This window comes from Meleagris gallopavo, chromosome Z, assembly GCF_000146605.3.
Source record: "Meleagris gallopavo isolate NT-WF06-2002-E0010 breed Aviagen turkey brand Nicholas breeding stock chromosome Z, Turkey_5.1, whole genome shotgun sequence".
Classification (NCBI taxonomy): domain Eukaryota; kingdom Metazoa; phylum Chordata; class Aves; order Galliformes; family Phasianidae; genus Meleagris; species Meleagris gallopavo.
Genome location: NC_015041.2, coordinates 37231306 through 37254319, shown reverse-complemented (window position 1 = coordinate 37254319; position 23014 = coordinate 37231306). Strand labels below are relative to the sequence as shown.

Below are 23014 nucleotides of genomic sequence, written 5' to 3'. Positions count from 1 at the left end.
ATAACAAAGAAACCTGTTTCAACTCTTCTGTTGTTCTATAATTCTTCTAGTAGGCTAGTTACGTGCATTCCTTTTGGTGTATATTTGGTATGTCTCGTCAGTTAAGTGTTTTGATAAAGTTCAAAACAGTGAGGTGTAATAATAAGCAAAAATCATAAGCTGTATGTCTGGATGAAGATTGCCATTCAGAATACTGTAAATGAAATTAACTGCATGTGGACTATTGCAGACCTATTTAGATGATCATGATTTAGTTTGATCATGTTCAGAACAAATCTCAAAGTAACTTCCAGCATGACCTCAGTGTTACTACTCTTTAATTTTTTTTTCTGTTCATTCTGCTTTCCAAGTTTTAAATAGGCAGTAATTGTCTTGATCGTGTTTTCTGTTTCTTTTTCATTAACTTCTAGCCTCTCTTGCTTCATTAGATTTTGTAAGAGTTGGTGTGGTTTTTTTACATTCCAGATACATGTGTACTTATACACACACACTGCTGATGAAAGAGTTAATGACTTTTTTTACATTCCAGATACATATACACAAGTACATGTACACACGTATGTACCCCTGCAGGTTATTGAAACTTCTTGGTATATATAAATGTTTTATTCCTATTGCAGTTTCTCTCTTGTTATTTTTCCAGTTACCTTCGTGGTCTTGATAAGCTGTGGTTATATTAATTGAGATAAGTTGCATGCATTCATTCTAGAACATTAAGCAACTGAACAGAATCATTAGTCTTCTTATCTTTAAAGGAAAAGCAAGAGGAACAGCTATTGAATGCCCTGCCTCCTCCAACACCTTCACAGATTAAAGCTATTGATGTTGCCATTGAAAATGTAGTACAGGAGTTCGGCTTAAGTAATGCAGATTTACAAGAAAGGCTCAAGATTAGAACAGTAATGGAAGACGTACTGCATCAAAAATTGCCAGGTATTATTTGCAGTTTTTTCTAATTGCTAGATATGTTAATTGTTATAAGTTCACAGAGGTGGAAACTCGTTTAAAAACTTGGCTAGTTGGATACTAAAATATGTTATTTAGTTACTACTCTCTTTAAACAACATGATGTGGCAATATCAGAATTAAATTACAATGTTGCTCGTGACCTAAATAGACCTGGACTGAAAACTAGAGATGAACAGGATGTGGGGAGTATATTACCTTCATCATAAGCTTTTACTATTTAAACAATGGAAGGTAGGGTTTACTAAGTGAGCATAATGCTGTTGGAAGATCCTTCACGAGCTTTTGTGGTTATCAAATCTAGCAGTAGATGTAAGATGCATTGTTGGTGTTGTAAAGTAGCTACAGACTTAGATATAAAATAAATGGAGCGTTATTTTCATTGCAGAGTGCTCCTTAAGATTGTATGGATCCTCCTTTAGCGGATTTGGTTTCAAAACTTCAGACATAAACATAGACATCCAGTTTCCTGCCAGCGTAAGTAAGACCATTTTATTGAATATGTCACAGTGGTTTGCACTTATATATATAATGTCAGTATAACTTACGAAGTGGTAATAGCATTCTTTAAATGAAAATGCATTGGGTAGAACAAAGCTATCACACTAATACTGTTGTAATATAACATGACTTCATACTTCACTGAAGCTTTTTCTAATACCGTGACAACTCCTAGCAGTCGTATGGGGTAGATCAACTTATTTGTCTTGTATTACAGCTGGATCAAATGGCATTTCCGTGGTCTTGCTTCTGTACTCATCTGTGCTTTAGAGTTTCTGTTTGCTATGTCATTTTTGAGCCATTAAACCATCTTATATGCAAATTAATTTAAAGTATCAATTTCTCATGCTAGTAGGTGTTGTTGTTGTTGTTTTCTTTTATGCTGTTGTGCTAGAGACATTGGAAAGAAATTCAGGACTGTGAAAAGTTTCTGTTTCCACACTTAAAATTATTCCTGGTTTGACATTCTTATAGCTAAAATCAGATGTTTTCTCTGATGAATACTGAAGTGTAATGGAGAAAAAAATGATCTATATTCTTAAAATATTTATACTAAAAGCTGTATTCCAATCTTTGACACATGACAGGTCCACTGATTTCAGAAAGTAAGCTGATTAAACTCACTGAAAAAGTATTTTTCAGTATTCTGATTTGTTGGAGATAAAAAATAAACCTGCAGTTGCTCCACAATTTTTCCATACATATTCCTCCTGATACAACCTTACTCTGTTTGCCTCTTGCTGTCTTGGAAGAAAAACCAAATTGACCTAGAGGCATTGTTTAAAAAAATAAAATAAAATAGAATAAAAAGTGATGTGGGAAATCATCTTTTTCACTGCAATGAAAACAATTTTATTATTTTTATTCGCAGATGAGTCAGCCAGATGTTCTCTTACTTGTTCAAGAAAGTCTACAGAACAGTGGTAAGGAACAGTTGCTTCCTATTCAATTCCATTAAACAATTACTGCTAATCAATTCCACCTCTGTTGAATATATAAAACAAATTATTTTGAGGGTTTTTTAATTAATTTGAACCTGAAAATTATTGCAGAAAATAATACACTGGTAGAGGCAGAAATTACTCTTGTTTTTATAGTTAGTTTTATGACTTCTGGAGTTATTTCTGTTGATATGAGGAATTCCTAATGGGATGTTTTCTTCCACATCACAAGTGAAGAAGGCAGGTGGTGCATTTCTTTCCCTAACTGCAGTATGAACCAGTATAGTACCTGAAGTACATTGAACATTTCTAACTTGATCAGACTGCTTTGATTCTATGATTGTGATCTGTTTTCTTGTAATTGTATGCACTTGTCTGTTAATGCAGTGAGCTAATGTACTATTGACTGCATACAGACACATTTTGCAAGCAGTGAATATGACTGTGTGTACTAATACATAGTCATACAATATCACTTTCCTAAATGGCATTTTTACATCTTAAATGTACTCAAGCCAGCTAGAGCATATCCAGACAAAAATAAATAAATAAATAAATAGGAAATAAACTCTGTTCTTTTAAAGGCAAATTTTGAAAAAAAAATTTTTTTACATTTGACCTTGCATTTTGTTCACAGATGGGAATTCAGTCTGTATAGTTCCAGGCAAATACATTAAACTTGCATGTACTTTCTGGTCTAGACTTTCTCTTCCCATCCTTCTTCCATTCCTCTATTTGTCCCTCTCTTCCCTTCTGCTGTATGTATGTGATCTTGTCTGATCAAATGACTATAGCAGTCTTTGAGGATAGCAGTATTTACTACTCAACGAGAGATGAAAAAAAGACGCCCAGATCCCATAAGAACTCAGAATCTGTATTTTGAATAGTGTTTTCTTTAACATCTTGTGCAAAGTCTTTTTGAGTCTGGAGATACAAGGCCAGAGTATTAGGTATTTGTGGTACTTCCATGGCAAAAGCAAAGAGATCAGTCTCAGTGGCTCGAGCATAACAGAGCTTCAGTTTTACAGTCATTGAGTTGAGTACCTAAGTTACGCTTTCATAGTTCTCTCTGCATCTGACCTAGTGAAACAGTGAGGCAAGTTTGGATCAATATGCTCCAATTGGAGGAGGAGCTGTAGTGGTATTTATACTTCTCGGTGTTAATGAAAAAAAAAAAAGAATCTGAATGAAGTTTGAAGAGTTATATGAAGAATAAGAGAAGGAAAAAATAAAGTCTAGGAGGAAGACATTACCTCTTGTTAGCAAGCCTGTTCTAATACTTGCGTAGAGCATTTCTAGATTACAAGGGAAATTTAAATTAATTCCTGTATTTCCACCTGATACTGAGATAAAGTTGTATGTCTTTAATCTTTCACAATACCTTTGTTTTACGGAAGTTGTCGGTCTAAAGCTGTTCTAAAGTTCCATCTGCCTACAGTAAAGTTAGCACAACCAAAATATCCCTACTTACGTGTACAGTATTTATGAATTTTGTAAAGTTCATTTTTTCTTAAGTATTTGCTTAAATAACAACTCTTATCATAGAGTATAGACCATGCTCTTCCTATCACATGTGATAAACTAGCATTAAGAGCATGTTGGAGTTGATTTATCACATCTAATGTACAGCATCCTTGGATGAATGAATAAAATAACTGATTTTGAAATAATGAAGAAATTGTCAGAATACAGCTGAACTCCTCTAGTTGCATCCAGTTCAAAATATTTTATGTCAATACCATACCTAATGTGCTTTTTTCTCTTTTCTCCCCCCTAGAATCTTTTATTGGAGTTGATGCAGATTTCCATACTAGAATACCAGTGGTGGTATGCAGAGAAAAGCAAAGGTCTCAGTTGTCACTTTGTGTGTTCTAATAGTATATAGCATTGTAAATTATATGTACCAACATCTGAAAAGTGATGTTTCTTTACTAAATTGTTACAGTTCCATGGATCTTGAAACACAAACTAACACTCATGGGCAAGTCATTCCTAGCCTAGAATAAGAGGGTAAGGGTTGTTCTGTCCTCAGCTGCGTATTTTCCAGTCCTTTCAACCATTTTGGCTTCCAGCATGTGCCTTTACCCCTCCATTTGGGATTACTGCTTAAGAAGAAACTTCCTTTGCTTCCTTATAGATAACATAGATTCCATATTAAATTAAAGATTTCTCTAAGGGCAAGATCAGCTTGCATAGCCTCACTAATATTTCATGCACGAGTTAAAGACATTTAATTTTGCCCATTTAATGGAAATCACTTAAGATTCATGAAACATTCTATAAATACTTTCTGGTACAGGAGTATTACCAGTTATTTGCCGCTACCTTGTTTTTTCACTGTTTGAAAGTGTTTCTTGTTCTGTGGAAACAGCATAGAAACTGTTTTGCAGTGGGTGTGGCATGGAAAAATATTTTTGATACATGAAGGAAATCAGGATTGAGGTTTTACAGTTCAGTGATTTAATATCATTAGAATTGAACACGTTAGAAACAATTAACTTAAATTTGGAATGTATTTGAACACACGTCTACAGAAAATTATGAGGCGTGCTTCCAAAAGTAATGTCTCCTATTTATTTTGTTGGCCTACAAAGTCAGAGGCAGATGTTGATAGTATGGCAGTAGTGGTTGAACTTTCCCAGCAATATTTTGTTGCATTTTGTTGCTGTGCAACAGATGGCAGCAGAGGAACAGTCTGACCAAGTGGCATGGAAGTGCATATGAAATAAAGGGGCGGCACTGAATTCCCTAATGTGGAAAAAATGGCACCCCCTTGACACTCTTCAATGCATGCTGAACTTTTATTGAGACCTAACAATGGACGTGAGCCCAGTGAGGCAACAGGTAGTGCATTTCAGCTGTGATGACAACAATGTGCAGGACAAACCATGTTCTGGACGGCTATGCACAGATGTCACGTCTGCTGGTGCAGATTTTTGCAAGCTTAGACTCCCGAGTCTTACTGATGGAAATGTATAGCTGATGGTGCTGATTACGTTAAGAAGTAGTATTCTGTAGCTGAGAATTTGCTCTATCAAATAGTCTTATTGTGGTATTTGTATCTGTTGTAGTTTCCATGGAAATAAATAGAAGACATTACTTTCAGGGCAGCCGATGTATAGTGCATTCATTTTCAATCTTATCATATATCAAGTTGGTTTTCATGCTTCTTTTAATATAGATATGCTGTCTTGGAAAAGCTGTTCAATCTTCCCTTACAGCTGCCTTCTAGATTGTTTTGTGAGATGTAGTCTGACCTCTGTCTCTTCTTACAAGGCCTCCAATGTCTTTTAATTTGTTTCTCTTTGGTTTTTAGTGGCCTTATTTGTAAAGTAAGTGCAGGGAATGAAAATGCTTATCTGACAACAAACCATTTGGCCACCATTGGAAAACTGGAGCCTACTGTTGCATCTTTAGTGATTGCCTTCAGGTACTGGGCAAAGGTAAGAGTTATTTTTATTCCTTCATCTGTGAAAATATTTAATGAATATACCAGTACTATACTGGTTAAACTGTAAGTATGATTTAGAAAACCACTGTTTAAACTGTTTTAGAGAGAATACTGGAAAAAGGGTATAATTTTTGTTTAAGTTATAAACAGCCTAAATTAGACATGGAGGTTGGTGGCCCTTCCTATGGCAGAGGGGTTGGAGCTTGATGATCTTTAAGGTCTCTTCCAACCCAAGCCATTCTATGAGTCTATGATTTGTTGCCTTATCATGTTCCATTAAATTTTAGAAGTGGAATTTTCAGATTGATTCAGTAAGTGTCATGCAAAGCTCTAATGTTCTGTTCTTTTATATTACCAAACAAATCAGAAAAATGTCTATGTAATGCAGTTAGCATAAACTTAATACATCGTGAAAAAGACTGGAAATAAAATGTTTCCTTCTCACATAGATAAAACTTTCTTTTGAATTAAAAAAATAACAAACTTGTTCAAAGACTTGTGCAATTAAAATACAATCTTATGAAGAACATAGAAAAATATTTTAACTTTGGTTACATATATGTAAAATGAGTCATCATTTTGAAAATCTGCACTATGCTGTTTTGCTGTTCTGTGTACTCTGATTCTGTGGTATATTTGCAGCAGGACTCTTAACTGACCTTGATAACAGAATCAATCTCACAAGAGGAGCTCAAAGATACCCAAATTTTTCTCACTATATATAGTGACAGATTTTATTTTTAACGGGAAGGAAAATAATATTTTTTACTGTATCTCTTGAAACTGCAATTACTGCACAATTTATTTTACAGCTGTGCTGTGTTGATCATCCTGAGGAAGGAGGTTTGTCGCCCTATGTGTTTGCATTAATGGTTATCTTCTTTCTGCAACAGAGGAAAGAGCCTTTTCTACCTGTATATTTGGGATCATGGGTATGTATATTAGTAAACTGGGTTGAGTGAGTGAGTGAGTGAGTGAGTGAGTGAGCAGAGGATCCATCTTTTCACTTGTGGTGTGACCTGACAGCTTCTTGCTATGCTAAGAAAGCTGTAAGCCACTCACTTCTGCAGGAATTCAGAGAGAACGTGATTCAGCCAATGTACACTTAATTTTTATATAACTTGTAAGTATATATATATTACTTAGTTACTATATTACCGAATATATATATATATTACTTGCCTGTAAGGATAAAATTTGCGGTCGTAGTCATTGAATTAAGTGCTACTGCTGCCTCTTTAAGGAGAAGGGTAATTGAATAATGCAGTGCATAACAATCTACTTTCTTATTTCTTTAGCCTTTCTTCCATATTCTTGATAGCTCTGAATTAACACAGCTATATCGCAAAACAATGTATTGAACTTTGACATCTGGTTTTCTAATGGAAGTGTGGACTACAGTTCAAGAGCACGTTTGGGCATTGGGATCAGGCTATTATGGGTAGAAACCAATTCTGTAGGACACTATTCAGGTGTTATATCCATGGCATGTATTTTTGTTCATACAGTCACTTGTAAATTTAATTAACATTCAATGTGGATGTTCTAGTTTCCATAACTAATTACACAGGCCTTGCAGTTAACTCTGTTAACTTGCAGTTAACTTGCAGTTCTTTGCTACATGGCCGACTCTTTCCCAGAGTCTCTTCACTCTCTGCACTAAATGTGAGAAAAAGTCCTATACAGTATTACTATATAATTAAAATATATATATTTATACTTGAGCAGGGTGCTAAGCAAAGTTCATTGAAATATTCATTTTCAAATGCAGTGCTTCTCAAGAGCTTTTTTTAGAGAAGTTTAGGGATAAGAGGGAAGTAGGTTGGGATTATCTTCTAGGGCCTGAGAAAGCTGATTTTAAACTTTGTTCTAATTTGGCTTACTACCCTGGGAAGAATGCTTTGAACTTCATGTAATGTTAATTTTTGTTTCTTTTTCTATCTTCTTTAGATTGAAGGTTTCTCATTAAACAAATTAACTAATTTCCATCTTAAAGAAGTTGAGAATGATGTTGTGGTTTGGGAACATAACCCTGTTGACAATGCTGATTTGCCACAAGAAACTTCCCCTACAAGGGACAAGGTGTGAAACATTTAACATTCCTTTGGTAGTAGTGCAGTAGTTTTTACTGTTCTTGGGGAAGAAAAAAAAGCTTCTATTTTTGCTTTGGTTTTGATGTTTCAAAACCATAAGAGCAAATGGAATATTACATAATTGCTTCATACAGAGCTTGCTATGCTTATCCTTTGGTATCCAGAAGCTCACAGGTATTACTTCAAGTCTCTGGTAAGGCCCTGGGTTTTAATCTGTTAAGGGAGAAAATATAGACTTAAAACAAATTTACTTCAAATTAAATCAAGTGTATGATTGTATTTCATCTTAGTTTTGAACTATCACACGTACTTTATTTTACAACTACTGTGCAACCCATAGTGTTGTTCTCTAATGACATGTTGCAGCAGTTAGCAATAAAAGTTCGAATCTGTAATGTATTTTATGCTGTTTTCTTGGAAATTTGTAAATTATAACAAAGACACTTACATAATCAATTGCTATTAATCATTAACACTATTTTTCAACTATTGCTGCAGTCTTTTATTTTGACATCTTATAATAAGACCATACGATATCTCATCCTTTTTTGCAGGTGTTGCAATTGCTTCTGCTACAGAAGTAGTTATAAATCTTGTAATGTCACTTTACAGACAGAACATGAAGAAATCAAACTAAATGACATTGTTTGCAAATGCATGTTCTAGATAAGCAGATATCTGAATATCTATATATGCATTAAATATTAAGGGTTTTTTTTCTATAATTGACAGGTTCCCTTAGTATTTGATTCAGTACAGAAGTGTTCAGCACCTGTAGGACAACTTTGGGTAGAACTGCTTCGTTTCTATGCCTTGGAGTTCAATATGGCTGATTTGGTTATTAGCATACGACTGAAAGAAATAGTGTCGCGTGAATTGAAGGACTGGCCTAAAAAGCGCATAGCTGTGGAAGGTATGTTATAGCAACAGACTTCAAAGAACTGTTACCATGAACTTTCCAGGGTATTTTCTTTGCTGTTGAGATGAAGTGCAGTAACTCTGGGTTTTTTAGCTTTGAATTGTTATTCCCAGCAGTGTTGTAGAATGTTTTTAAAAAAATCAGTTTCGGGCACTTTTTCAGTGTTATCAGAAGTAATGTGAGAGATGGTCTTTAAAAAAGTAAAATAAATTGTCTTCAGTTCTATTCATACATTTATATTCCTAGGCATTTCAGTGTAACTAACAATAATATATTTGAATTTTTGAAGTATCTAAGTATGTTACTTTTTAAAAGTTAACCTCTGCACTGCTGGCTCACTTTTTCTTCTACTAGACCCGTATTCGGTCAAAAGGAATGTTGCAAGAACTCTGAACAGCCAGCTAATGTATGAATATATTCTTCATTGCTTGAGAGCAACTTACAAGTATTTTGCTTTACCTCACAAAAAACCTGTGAAATTGAGAAAAACGTCCCTTCCAAATGCCCACGAGGAGGACTTTCTAAAGCCGGACAGTGGAAGTGACACTGTAAAGCCTGACAAGTCTGAGTTGCAAAACGTCAGTGGTATAATTAACACAGCAGTAGTGGAAGGTTATGTAATTGAAACTACAGATATTCCTCAGGTACATGGAACTTTTCCTTCAAAGGTGTGTGATGGCTCAGAGAGCGTGACAGAAGAAGAACTTGTCGATGATACAAGTCATTTGGGAATTGCTCAAGAAGATTCAGACTGCATAGTTGAAGAGGTTATTTCTGGAGATAATGAGGGCTTTAAACCAAGTTGTGAAGAGATGGAGAGTGGAAATGAGGAGGAGGAGGAAGAGGAAGAACAAGAGCAAGAAACAAGATGGAATAATATCTTGTCTACTGATCAGGGAATAGATGAAGACAGTGATGGTGGAGATCTCCCTGTAACAATGACAGATCAAGATATAGAGACATGCAGTACTTCAGACTTGGAAGGTTTTCAAATAACAGCACTTGTAGAGAGTGATGAGTTTGGCTTAGAGTGCACGGGTATAATGGATAACAAGATTGATGCTGATGAGGAGAGTACCGAAGGTACTGATGAACTGGATGAATGCCCCCAGAAATTCATACATTCAACAAAGAATCAACTGGCTGAAGTTATTAACTCAGAGGAGGAGGAAGAGGAGGAAGAATTGAGTCTTCTAAACCAGGCAACATGTGGTGGTATCTTAACAACCAAAGGTGAACTAGACAATACATACCCTGGATCTGGAGATGAGAATGCCCTATCTGAGGAAGACGATGATTTGTCCATCACCAATAAATATGAAGAAAACCGTTTTGAAGACAACATTCATGGATCTCTTAGGATCAGTTTCAGTCAAGAGGATCTTATTGAGAAGGGAGATCTTTGTGAAGAGAATGCAGTGGTAGAAAAGTGTTTAGAATCTGAACTCTTTTATGAATTTAGTAAACAAGCTTTTACAAGGGGCAAGGTAAGCGAGCTTTAACAGAACATGCACATGTTGTTTATATTCTCTGATCAGTTATATGAAAGTACTGTTCAAATTCATTAAGGGGTTATGCTTTTTAAAACCAATTTTGCTTTCTGTTCATGCAGTCTCCTACAGTAGTGTGTAGCTTGTGCAAACGGGAAGGTCACTTAAAACGAGATTGTCCAGAAGACTTCAAGAAAATTGAGCTGGACCCACTGCCACCTCTGACACCCAAGTTTTCAGTTATTCTAGATCAAGTTTGTGTCCAGTGTTACCGTAAGTTTTTTCTCCTTTACATGCTATTGTGGGGAAGAAAAAAAGAAAAACAACTGCAAAAACCAATGACATAACCAGAGACTATTATTCTAAAGGTGACTAGTTTATTTGCTGCACTGTCTAGAGTATGACTATACTTTATAAGATTTGTAAGACTACAATTGGACTGTGTCTAGAGTTTATATCTTGAGAAATAAAAAATATTTAGGTTTGCCTCTGTGGCAATGGCTGTCTGACAACTAGTTTAGGAATCTTAATATAAATCTAAGAGTTTGTTTTATGGTGGAGTGTTTTGACTGATGCCTTTACATTAAAATTCTCAACAAGACTTCAGTGTTCTTGAAAAACTGGAATCAGAATACTGTTTTATAATACTTCTCCACTTTTGTTCTTTTCAGAGTGACCCAACTTTCTTCCTTTCTCTCTCACCATTTTTGACCAGACAAAATGCATTATTTGTTTAATTAATGTTTTTCTTTGAACAGGTATTTCTCTTCTACTTCATCCTTGTTATCATTCCTTCACATTTGAATCCTCTGCTTTTCTCTCCCCCTTGCTGTGCTCCCCTCCCTTTTTCATTTGAATCTTTCCTGTTGACTCTTTTTACAGATCAGTTTACCTTAACTGTTTGTTTGTTCATTTTTAAAGAGGATTTTGCTCCAAATATTGTAGAGGATCAGGCTCGGGAACATATAAGACAAAACCTGGAAAACTTCATTAGACTGGAATTCCCAGGTGATTAAGTTCTGCCTTTATATTCATGCTTTGATGTTTTTATACGTAAGTGTTTTCCAAGAAAACATGTCATATCCGCATAATAAACATTTTAGTTTTGAGCATTTGATCTGTATTGTTGTTTATTGTATATCTTCTGTTACAGTGGTCATATTATTAACATATCTTAATGTCTCAATTTTGTGTATGATGCCCTGGACTTCCTTCCTGTTGATAAGAATTTTACTTCTTATAACAAAGAAGAAAGACTTGAAAACTATGTTGGCTGTGTGGTTTGTTTGCTTAAAGTGAGGAAGAAAAGCAATAGCCTCCCCCCAGGTTTTATTTTAACCCTTCTGTGACTTTATCATGCATAAAAATGCATCTGTACAAAGGAACAAGGGCAAGTTAAAGAGAAAATAAAAAGCAGTAGGACAGTTTCAAGATAGCTGTTCATTAACCAAGCTTCTTCTTATATCTGCTTTAAAAAAATAAAAAAAAAAAAAGTTTTTTTAAGTTTTTAAGAATTCTGGTAGAGGTCTTGATTCTAAGGTTAAAGAACAATATTTTAGTTTATATGCATGTTTCTGCTTTTTCATCACTACTCTTTGATTTTATATACTTACCGAGACATGGAAAATCTGGTAATGCCTCAAAGTTTGTCTTCTGTATATATGTAGGTGCACTTTCATACATACATTAGTCTATATGTTTGCACATATATATATATACACTACTTTAAATTTCTTATAGGGACAAAAGCATTTGATCCATATTGTTCCTGCTACAGATTATCGACTTTGAAATATTTTTAAATTCTGGCTTTTTCTCAGATCCTGGCTGTTTGAAACTGTTGTTTTCTTTCTGGATTCTTTTATCTGTAGGACTTGGACTTCAGATGTGCCTTATCTCGAAGATCTCTTGTAGAAAGCAATCCTATTTTAATCTGGTTTCAGTCCTGGCCTGAATGCTTAACTGTGGGAACACCAAATTTATTTCTATATCTGTCAGACTTGAGCTAATAAAAGCAGAGGTCATTTTGAGTTTGATAGGAGCTAAGTTTTGAAGTAACATAAAAATCACTAGTGTTTTCATGCCTGTATTAAAAAGCATGTGGTGATTTCAAGGTTTTGTTTGATAACATGTGATTATAACCCATCACATCTCTTACAGGAACAAAGCTGAATTTGTTTGGCTCCTCAAAAAACGGCTTTGGTTTCAAACAAAGTGATCTTGATATCTGTATGACGATGGATGGGTTGGAAACTGCTGAGGTAGTTTGACAAGATTTTTCCAGTGAATGTAAACTTTGCACTGTATGTATGTTGTAGCCTTATGAAAGCTTTTCAGATAGAGGGAAAATACAAGTAGGTGTGAAAAAAGAAGGTGGTGTTATGTTTTTTATTATTGATCTGTGCATGAGTTTAAGAATCTCAAGTCTTCGTAGACAGTTTTCTTCTGAATTAGGGTGCTAGCATAATTTCAAGTATTAGCTGTGCAGATAATTAACATTTTTTGTAGCACGAACACCGATGAATGGGAAGCAGTGGAACATGAAATGAGTCTTTCATATATAAAACAAAACTTAAAAAGCTTGTGTTGAGGTATTGTCTGTCTAGTGTTGAAGTTATAAGTGCAATTTTGAAACAATTTCTGGTGTATACGTAATTGTTTTATGTGAAACCCAGTTATGCAACTTTAAACATAAATGGCAACTAATAAAAGATTTGTTTGAAATACTTGTAGCAGGTGTTATTTGAGTTTTCACTATTTTTCTTAATCTCTTAGGGACTTGATTGCATCAAAATTATTGAAGATTTAGCAAAAGTTCTCAAGAAACAGTCAGGTAACTCTTAAACATTGAAATAAGTTATTCTGTTTATGACTTCAGTTGATATGTGAAAATGTTGGGCCCTGTAGATGGAAAGTCATAAAATTGTGTGAACTTAATACTGATAACTAAGGGAGTATGTTGTGGACATTTGTACTTATTTGTATGTGTAGATTTCTGAGTTTTAATATTATAAGACTGCATCTGAATTGGGCAGACAGTAGATTCATAACTTCAGTGTGTAAAAACAAGCCTTAAATTGAAGTTTGAGGCTTCATGTTAGTAACTATATTGTGTTTGTGTGTTTAGTGCCTAGTAATGTAATGATAAAAAGTAGCCTAATACAAGCTTGAAGTAATCCTCTTTGATCTACAAGAAAAGCAATTTTACAGTGCTTGTGTTGGTTTATCTCATATATATTTATATACTATACTATACATATTACATATACAAAGTGTTTGACAAATGCCTGAAGTCATTTAATAATCATGTATTACTGATACAATTTTGATATCAACTAAGATTTTATTGTGTAGATTCTTACTATGGTTGGGATTATTTGTGGAGTATTCCATACTGTTATGACTCTATTGTACACATTTAATAATGAAATATTTCCTCCTAGGTCTACGAAATGTCTTGCCTATAACAACTGCTAAAGTCCCAATTGTCAAATTTTTCCATGTCAGAAGTGGTCTTGAAGTAGACATCAGTTTATATAACACTCTGGTAAGGTTATCTGTTTTTTAGCAGTAAAATGCTTCTTGAGATGCAATGATTGCTTTGTCTAGGTTCCAGTGGTTCCAGTTCTACTCCATTGTCCAGCACAGATGAGTTATTTTTGACTTGGTGCAATCAATTGTGCAGTCAAGACTTTAGTGTTATTACATCTGTAAGACAAAATAGTAGTTCTTCAGTAATGATAAGTGATAGTATTTAATTCTTTCTGTGAAACAGACAGAATAATATAACTTCACTTTTCCCATCTCTCAATTCCCATCACAAGTTATGCTTAGCTTTTGAGGCTTGGGATAGTAACAAGAATCTAGCTTGCCTGAACTAGAACACAACACAATTGAGAAAAAAGTCACTGGCCAAATGTTTTAAAAATGAGTATCATTTGTTTTGTTTTTTTCCCCAATGTTTTGTACATCAGTAGCCAGCTCCTTGCAGCATTGAAGGAAAGTGAATTTTAGAGCCAAGCATTAAGCTTTCTGAAGCTTTTGTATGAGTCTGAGGGGAGCCCAAGTAGAGAAGGATACCTCAACTACATAATCTAAAAGTGTGTACTTGAAGTTTTGCATCCCCATGGGTAATTTGATAGCTCTCACTTTTCTGGAATGAAATCTCTTAATTCAAGAATTAACCCCCTATCAAATATTTTGAAAATGCAGTAATATACAAATACTTCACTTTCTGAAGTACTGTTCTGTAAATTCTGCTTTATAGCAACTCTGAGAAGCATGAGTTGTTTGTTAGCCTTTCAATAGTGTAGTAGCGATAACCTTATTGTTGAATGTTTCCTTTCTCAATATACATTCTGCTATGCAGGGCTTAATTGTTGAGCTCACAGCTCTACAGGCTGTTAACACAAATTCAATAAATAAATAAAAATTGAAGAAGTATGCATGTGAACTCTGAATCTACAGTGCTCTGAATCATTCACTGTCTTCTCTTGACTAAAAACATTTTATGTGTTTTCAGCTCATTCCCTCAACTTCTTCAGACCTCCTATATTTCATACGTGGATTTCTTATTTTCATAGGCCTTGCATAATACAAGACTTCTTTCATCATATGCAGCCATTGATCCTCGAGTGAAATATCTGTGCTATACGATGAAAGTTTTTACAAAGGTGAGTTTTTTTCAGGCATTCAGTACGCAGTAGTACGTGCACCATGAGGTGATGATCATAAAAGATTAAATTTGTGTTTCTTTTTGTAGATGTGCGACATTGGAGATGCATCTCGTGGTAGCCTTTCTTCTTATGCATATACTCTTATGGTGCTTTATTTTCTTCAACAGAGAAATCCGCCTGTCATCCCTGTTCTTCAAGAGGTACACTATACCAATAAAGAAATCAGCATCTGTACACAGTATTGATAGTATTGATCAGAAGAATGTTAGTGGTTAGTCATAAAGGCTCTTTTATTGAATTTAATACTATGTTTTCAGATCTACAAAGAACCAAAAAAACCTGAAATTTTAGTTGATGGTTGGAACGTTTATTTCTTTGATAAGATAGAAGAATTGGTAAGTAAAAATGAAAAAGAATTCATTTTAAGGAATGTTCTCAGATATGTTGATTGAACACAGTAGTGGAACTGAAGTAGCTATTGCTTTAAAAATTGAAATGTGAAGTTTTAAGAACGTGGTTATATTGAACTCAGCAGTGCAAGCATCTGTACATTGAAAAAGAAGCAAACAAAAAAAATCCACAGCATAACCTGAAAAAAAAGTAGTTTTAAAATAAATTGCTTTAAGATGTTAATGACGATCAATCACTGTGTACATCACATTACTGAGTAGAGAATTCCTTTTAAATATTAGTTATGTTTATGGCCTTAGTAGGTTAAACCCATTGAATAATTTTGAATTAAGTGAATTAATAAAGGCAAAACCTGATCTTAGAAGTATTATTAATTCTCCAGTTCTGTTAACACAAATTCAATTTAAAGTTTAAAGACATGCTATTATAATCAATGATTGGGTTCTTAGTGGCAGTTTAGAAAGAAAGTATCTTGGAGTAACTGGATTGTGTTGGATTTGAAAGTTAAGTTATTCTCTCCAGTATAAGTATAGGAAATAAACATATTTCTGTCATTTTCAGCCAGTTGTTTGGCCTGACTTTGGCAAAAACACTGAATCTGTAGGGCAACTGTGGCTGGGACTTCTTCGTTTTTACACAGAAGAATTTGATTTTAAAGAGCATGTCATCTGCATTAGGAGAAAGAGCCTGCTTACAACTTTCAAGAAGCAGTGGACCTCCAAATACATTGTTATTGAGGGTAAAATCATATAATGTACATCCCTATATGGAATTTCCTTAATGTCCACATGAAAAACTTGGTCATTCTGTGTTGGCTTATTTAGTTTTCTATTAATAGATTACAAGTTGCTATTTTCTTATGTTTTAAATCTTCATAAAATTCCCATTCATTTTCAGTGGAGCTAAAAATTATTCTTTTTTTTCCGACCTGCAAAAAAGCTGCAAAGCCAAAAACATACCTGATTTTCCCACTAATATTAAGGTTAGCAGAATTCATATTTGAATGACCAGTTTAATGCTGTATATGTATTACACTGTTAATGCTAAGATCTCTATTAGGAAAATGCAGTGATACATTTTAGAAGTGTTCCATAAGTCATTTTCTGGCCTACGTGACTTTCATAGAAAGAACTTCTACTGTCTTGCCCCACATACAACTTAAGCATATTGTTTTATAGAACCACAGAATATTCCGAGTTGGAATGACAAGGATCACAGAGCCCAGTTCCTGGATCCAGATAGGACCTGCCAGAATTCAAGCCCTATCTCTGAGAGCGTTCTCCTTATGCTTCTTGAACTCTGGCAGGCTGGGGACATGACCATTGCCCTGAGGAGTAGATTCCAGAGTTTGACCACCCTCCGGTGAAGAACATTTTCCTTATCCCCAACCTGACCTTCCCCTGATGCAGTTCCATGCCATTTCCTCAGGTCCTGTTGCTGTCACCAGAAAAGAGATCATCATTTGCCCCTCTGCTCCCTTCATGAGGAAGCTGTAGGTCGCCATGAGGCCTCTCTTTTGTCTCTTCTTCTCTAGACTAAAGAATCGAAGGGACCTTTGTCACTTCGCATACAGTTTGCCCACCAGGCTGTTCATCACCTTTATATCTCTCCTTTTGATATTCCCTTGTAGCTTTATGTCCTTATACTGTAGTGCACAAACCTGCACACAGTGCTCAAGGTGATGCTGCAAAAATACAGAGCAGAGTGGAACAGTTTCTTCCCTCGACTGTCAATCTATACTGTGCCTAATGCACTTGGGGATACGTCATTCACTTTTCATCTGCACTAACGTGATCCTTTGTCCATGAAGTTAATTTATTTTCCAGAAATTCACAAACAGTTTAATTTTGGTGTATTAATTTTGTTTTCAAAATAATTGTCTTGTTTGTTTGTGTATGTGTATATATATGTATATAAATATTTGAGTCATGTCTCTAATGCTCTCCATACAGACCCCTTCGATTTGAACCACAATCTTGGAGCTGGATTATCAAGAAAAAGTAAGTTTCCTGTTGAAAATCTTGGATGTTAAGTGATAATTCTTGTTTTACTGGCTTGTTTGATGTTCAGATGATGTTTTCTGTTTTTTTGTGTGTGTTTCCCTAGTGACAAACTTTATAATGAAAGCTTTTATAAACGGCAGAAAAGTATTTGGTACTCCTGTAAAAATATTTCCTAAAGAATATCCATCAAAAATGGTAAGCTGCTTCTAAGGGCATTATGTGCATGTTTTTCATTGTGTAACTTAGCACTTTTAAGAATATGTTATGGTTTCTTAATGCTTTTCTTAATTTCAGCAGTGATCTTATAAATCCTTGAACTGTTATTACTGAGTTCTTTTTTCATATTGTTTACCTATAAAATGTGGAGGCATACAAAATACTGATCAAGGGAGATATTCATTGTGTAGGCTTTTAGACAGTTCAGCCCCAATCAGAAAAGCTTAGGGTTTTTTAAGACTGGTTTAAGAAAGAATGTTGCACATCTGGTAGTCAGCCGGTTGCCTGTGGGGAAGAGGAAGCAGTGGACAGTTTTATCTCATTAGAACTGTACATAAGCAAAATTTTGACAACTTACCTATCTGTTTTGATTGCCCAGTGTATGAACCTGTAATTTATATGCATCTTTTTTTTTTTTTTCAGGAGTACTTCTTTGATCCAGAGGTATTGACAGAAGGAGAATTGGCACCAAATGACAGATGCTGCAGAATTTGTGGTAAAATTGGCCATTTCATGAAAGATTGTCCCATGAGAAGAAAGTAAGTATAGTTCTGTGATATGTTTCCTTAGAAGGAAGATTAGAATAGCAATGCTAAAGCTGTGCATTCACAGCTATATTCCATACAGCATTCCAGAGAGCAGAAATCAATGGAATTTTGCATTTATGAAAATAAACAGTATAACACCACTGATGTTTCTTCAGTCCTTTGTCCAGCCATTGCACTAGGAGATGCTCTTTATAACAGGTACACTAGTTGGCTGTCTTCTGGGGATCTCTTGCATTCATTTAGTTTCATAAGCATTTCATAGGAGGATTTTGTGAGTAATGATAATTCCTGGATGAGATTTTAAGTCACAGTAGTGTTCATCTTGTAGCTTCTTGCCAAATTAGCATCTGTGCCCTTTTTAGTAATTGCTCCTTCATTTTGCCTGCCTTTCTCTGTACTTTCTGTAACTGTACTACCTCCTTCTTAAAGTATTCACATTAGACTAACACAAAGTACATGGATGGAGGCACGCCATAGTTTTACATAGCACAAAAAAAAGTCCTTTCTATACTGTTCTTAGTATGTTATCTGATGATACAGATATTCTAGTAAACTTCTTGGCTACTACTGTTAGTCAATTTTTCTTGTTTTCTTTTTTGTATTGGGGTAGGGGTTTTGTTTTGTTGTTTTTTTTTTTTTAAGAATTCTTTAAAATTATTTCAAGATACTTTAGGTCTATCTTTAGGTATAATTGCCTGCTTTCATTTGTATATCATATAGCTATTGTTTAGTTTCTTTTTGCCAGGATGCATTATTTACAGTTTATCTATGATGAAGCTCGTCTGCCATCATTTTGTGAGTTTATTCAGTTTTGTGAGTTTATTCAGTTTTCTTGCCATTAGTACTGCATCTGACTGAGCAAAGGAGCCTGTTATCATCATCAGACACTGATTGTTCCTTCTCCAGTTCATGAATAAACAAGTAAAATGAAACCGGTTCAGTAATGGCACCTAGGTTCTCACTGATACGTCTTTAAGTCACTTCAAATGCTAGAAGCATCTTCCTTCATATGTGATTTGTAGAGAGAGTGAATATACGCCATTTTGGAAGGAAGGTAGATTTCTCCTGGAACGGTACAAGAGGTAGAATGAGAGCTTTATTTTTATGTGTTAGCATTTAATTTGGTGTCTTTTTTCTTCCAATGTCATTGCAGCTCCAGCACCAAGATCTTCACATTGATGCATTCATAATTTAGAGGGAAAAAAAATTTCAGCTGTACTATAATCAAATTGTAAAGTTAAATTATTAATATATATATTATACCAGTGTAGGACTGTTTCTTAAAAGAGTCAAAAGCATTTAACTTTATTTAACTCGCAGAAGAAATACGTGGAGTCCATTTATTGTCTATATGCAGTGTTTGTGTTTTTATCTTTTATGTATATAAGACATATGAATTCTGCAGCCTTTTCCTCTTGCAGACTGAGACGACGACGTGATTATGAGGATAGCAAAAACCAGAGGTACACAGAAAACAAAGAGAAAAGCAAAGAGAACAAAGAGAAAAGCAAAGAGGACAAAGAAATTCAGAACAGAACAACAGAAAAAGAAAGCTCTGTCAAGGAGGGGAAATTGCATCTGTTTACACCTCAGAAGAGCAAAGTAGCAAGGGGAATAGTGGAAACTGGAAAAGAAAGGTCTCCCAGGCAATCAGCAGAGAAGTGGAAGCGACTAGAAGACAGAGAGTTAAAAGAAAAACGTTGTTTTATCTGTGGAAGAGAAGGTCACATTAAAAAGGAATGCCCACAGTATAAAGTAACTGCAGGTATGAAACTGTTTGAGCTGAGTAGTTTAAGCAGAACTTATGGTTACAAAGTTCACTAATGGATAAAAATTTTTCCTTTGAATGGCACTCACATAAATGCTGACTGACTTTTTAAAAATAGAGTCACACATCAGTTTTCCCTTTATTTTCACCTATCTTTCAAAACTGTTGTGTCCTGTGAATTCAGATCGTTTCTCTTAGCAGGTCAGGAGGTAACAGTAGAAAGTGGAGAGTGCCTACTGTGTTGAAATTGAAATTGCTTCTGTTGTCTTCACTGCTAAAGTTGGCTAACATTTAAAATTACAGCTTCTATTTCAGCACATGGTAATAGCAGTAAAAGCTTATAGCTCTTTCCTATCATGTAAAATAGACCTCTTTCATAAGGACCTCAAGATCACTGAAAATAAATTGCTCAGATAAAATATTTTGAATGGGAAGAAATAAAGAATGTCCTTCCTAATTCAGTTATTGGGTGGATAAAATAATGTCTTATTTTTCTTAAAGTTATTTTGCAACTTTGAGTTAAATAAAATTAAAAAAACACGTGAAACTACAATAATTGCCTGAACATACAACTTGACTGACAGACTTGAAGAAAACAGTGATCTGCTAAGCAGTATCTAAGTCATCCTTCACATCTTTGTTGTAAGAAAATCACTCTAATAAAAATGAAACTTCTTGGCATGGTGCATGGTACTTTCAGCTAGCTTATAAAGGAACACAGTATTACAGTTTCCCCCTAAGTAAATCTAGAAGCACTTATATACATACTACAGAAGAAAGCTGTACAGTTTGCTCATTACTTGACATCTCAAAATAAAATACAGGAATCCATTGCATACACAGTTTCAAATCGTCTCTACTAGAAAAATGTTCCTTCTCGCTCAGATAAGGAAACTCTTTTAACCAGGTGTTTTTGATAGAATAAGGCATAAGGTTGTGCTACCAGAATACTGGAAGTGGTAAGAAAATGGTTGCAAATGTGCTCAGAATTTTAAGGATATTTGCAAGTGTTCTTAATTGATTACTAATAGAATTGGGTGGATAAAAAGATGTTTATAAAGTGAAGCCACATTTTATTAGGCTTCTGACAGTTTGAAGATGCATGTCAAGTCTAAACTTAACTTTCAAATTTATCTTTGAGCATTTTTTGCTAAGATGTTTGCCATTATATTGAGTTTGCTGAGTTGAAAAGGAATATACTTGAGTGTTTTGTAGTTGCTGATGGGAATTATGGGTATTTTGGGAATTAATATATTTGTAGAGAAGGAGAATTGATCGAGGATGGACTTTTTTGCTTGTCTAGTGCCTGAAGTGTTCTCTATAGTTCCCTGGATCCAAGAGATCTGGTTGTGTGACTTACTGTGCTATAAACACTTTGTAGGACTTTGGTCAATTCACTTAACCAAATATCATCATTCATTTTCTGAAGGCTCCAGTCTCCTTGTGGATTTGGGAAGGGGGGTTTCTAGCTTAAATGCTTAACTATAGATGGATTTCATTTCATTGTGCCCATTTTTCCATATTATATAAAGGGGGAAAACAAAAATGTCTTAAGTTCTCTGTACTATGAAGGTAGAATGCAAGTATCTTTGTATTTTTTGTACCTTAGGATATCTGAGATGGAAAGTAGTTTCAAAATAGTAACTCTTTGCTATATTGTAACTTTTTCAGGAGGTTCAAAACCAGAAATGTTGTGTGGATCCCCTTTACCTCCAGCTGCCAAACATGCTGGTCGATTAAATCAGGTAAATCTTAAGTGTTCTTTTTCCTGGATCTCTTTAAATGTTTTGAAACCCTTGTAAAGAAACTTAAAGCTATTTTTACTTAAGCTTTCAAGGAGGACATGTGTAATATGTAATTCAGTTTTGTAGGTTCATCAGTATGTATGTGTTGTTTATAGGGAATGGTTACACATGAAGAAAAAAAGAAGCAAAAAGGAAAAGTACTTTTGAGTCCCCAGACAGGTTTGTATCTCTTAATTTCAATTCAGAAATTCAATGTGAAAGCATGCATTTTCAACTTACTTTCTCAGTCAGTCCTTCAGGAAACTGCCTAACTTGTTGAACACAGCAGTAGTCTGAACAGGTTGCTAGATAATTCTGAAACCACCTTTTATTTTTATTTTTTTATTTTTTTTAAGCTGGAAAAGTGCATTTTTTTCATTTGTGTTTTGGGAACAAAACTTATAAGGCATGTCAATTCTGTCAGCCATTTGTTCTTTATTTAACTCTGATAGATACATTTTGCAGAAGGATATGGTGTTTTATCAATCTCTCTCTTCTCTCCCTCTGTTTTGGCATACATTGGGTTCTGTGTTTCTCTTCAGGAACGACATGTGGAGCACTTTCTTGTGAGGCTTCCTCAGAATAATCGTCTAGAATTCCACATGATCAGCTAACTTAAGAGAGACTATGAAAGCACATCCTTTCAGCTGCCAAAATGCGAGAGAGTTAAAATTACACTTACAAGTAGCAGACAGATGATGACATAAAGGCCTTTGTATACGCTCTCTGGATCAGAGACATTTTGTGCACTGTGTTACATGCATGGTTGCCACTGCAGCTTCCTTACAGAAATTTCACACATTTAACTTGTTAACTGTCACAATGAAGATTTTTCAAAGAACGGGGTTTTTTTTGTTTTTTTGTTTTTAATTACTTTGAGTTTTATGTGCAACTGTAAACCATTTAGCAGCATGGGTTTTTCCATGGAGTACATAGATCTCTTCTGGGGCATCTGAAGGGAGATTTGAGAAGTCTTTGCAAACTGCTATTAAATATCTCTTTAGGTTTTCAGTTCTATGTGGGGTGGGGAAAAAAGTCATTGAAAGACTTCTTTGAAGCTAAGTTGGGGGAATTAAAACACAAATCAGTTTGTCCCCAGGCATTTACTTGGAAAAAAAAGTAATCTTTTTTGTATTATAATATTTACTACTGTCCTCTAGCAGCTGATATTATAAAGTTGATCTGTGTGTGCATTTGTTGTAGTTCGACTTAACAGTAGTTTCTTCTTGATTGTTTTAGTTACTTGT

The 23014-nt window shown here is 34.8% G+C and overlaps 1 protein-coding gene across 1 annotated transcript in view; it reads left to right on the top strand.

The window, feature by feature from the left end:
• The window catches only part of TUT7 (terminal uridylyl transferase 7), a 28810-nt gene extending 5804 nt beyond the window's left edge, over nt 1-23006 (top strand). Inside the window, 25 exon segments of the mRNA XM_010725814.3 lie at nt 756-933; nt 1355-1443; nt 2339-2390; nt 4186-4255; nt 5725-5851; nt 6672-6791; nt 7810-7941; nt 8685-8865; nt 9226-10358; nt 10484-10634; nt 11283-11369; nt 12522-12622; nt 13137-13194; nt 13805-13908; nt 14945-15034; nt 15124-15237; nt 15355-15432; nt 16010-16187; nt 17401-17448; nt 17555-17646; nt 18091-18206; nt 19637-19980; nt 21655-21728; nt 21884-21947; nt 22310-23006. Coding sequence (XP_010724116.1) covers nt 756-933; nt 1355-1443; nt 2339-2390; nt 4186-4255; nt 5725-5851; nt 6672-6791; nt 7810-7941; nt 8685-8865; nt 9226-10358; nt 10484-10634; nt 11283-11369; nt 12522-12622; nt 13137-13194; nt 13805-13908; nt 14945-15034; nt 15124-15237; nt 15355-15432; nt 16010-16187; nt 17401-17448; nt 17555-17646; nt 18091-18206; nt 19637-19980; nt 21655-21728; nt 21884-21947; nt 22310-22353 — 3825 coding nt within the window. The 3' untranslated portion in view covers nt 22354-23006.
• The last annotated feature ends 8 nt before the right edge of the window (nt 23007-23014 follow it).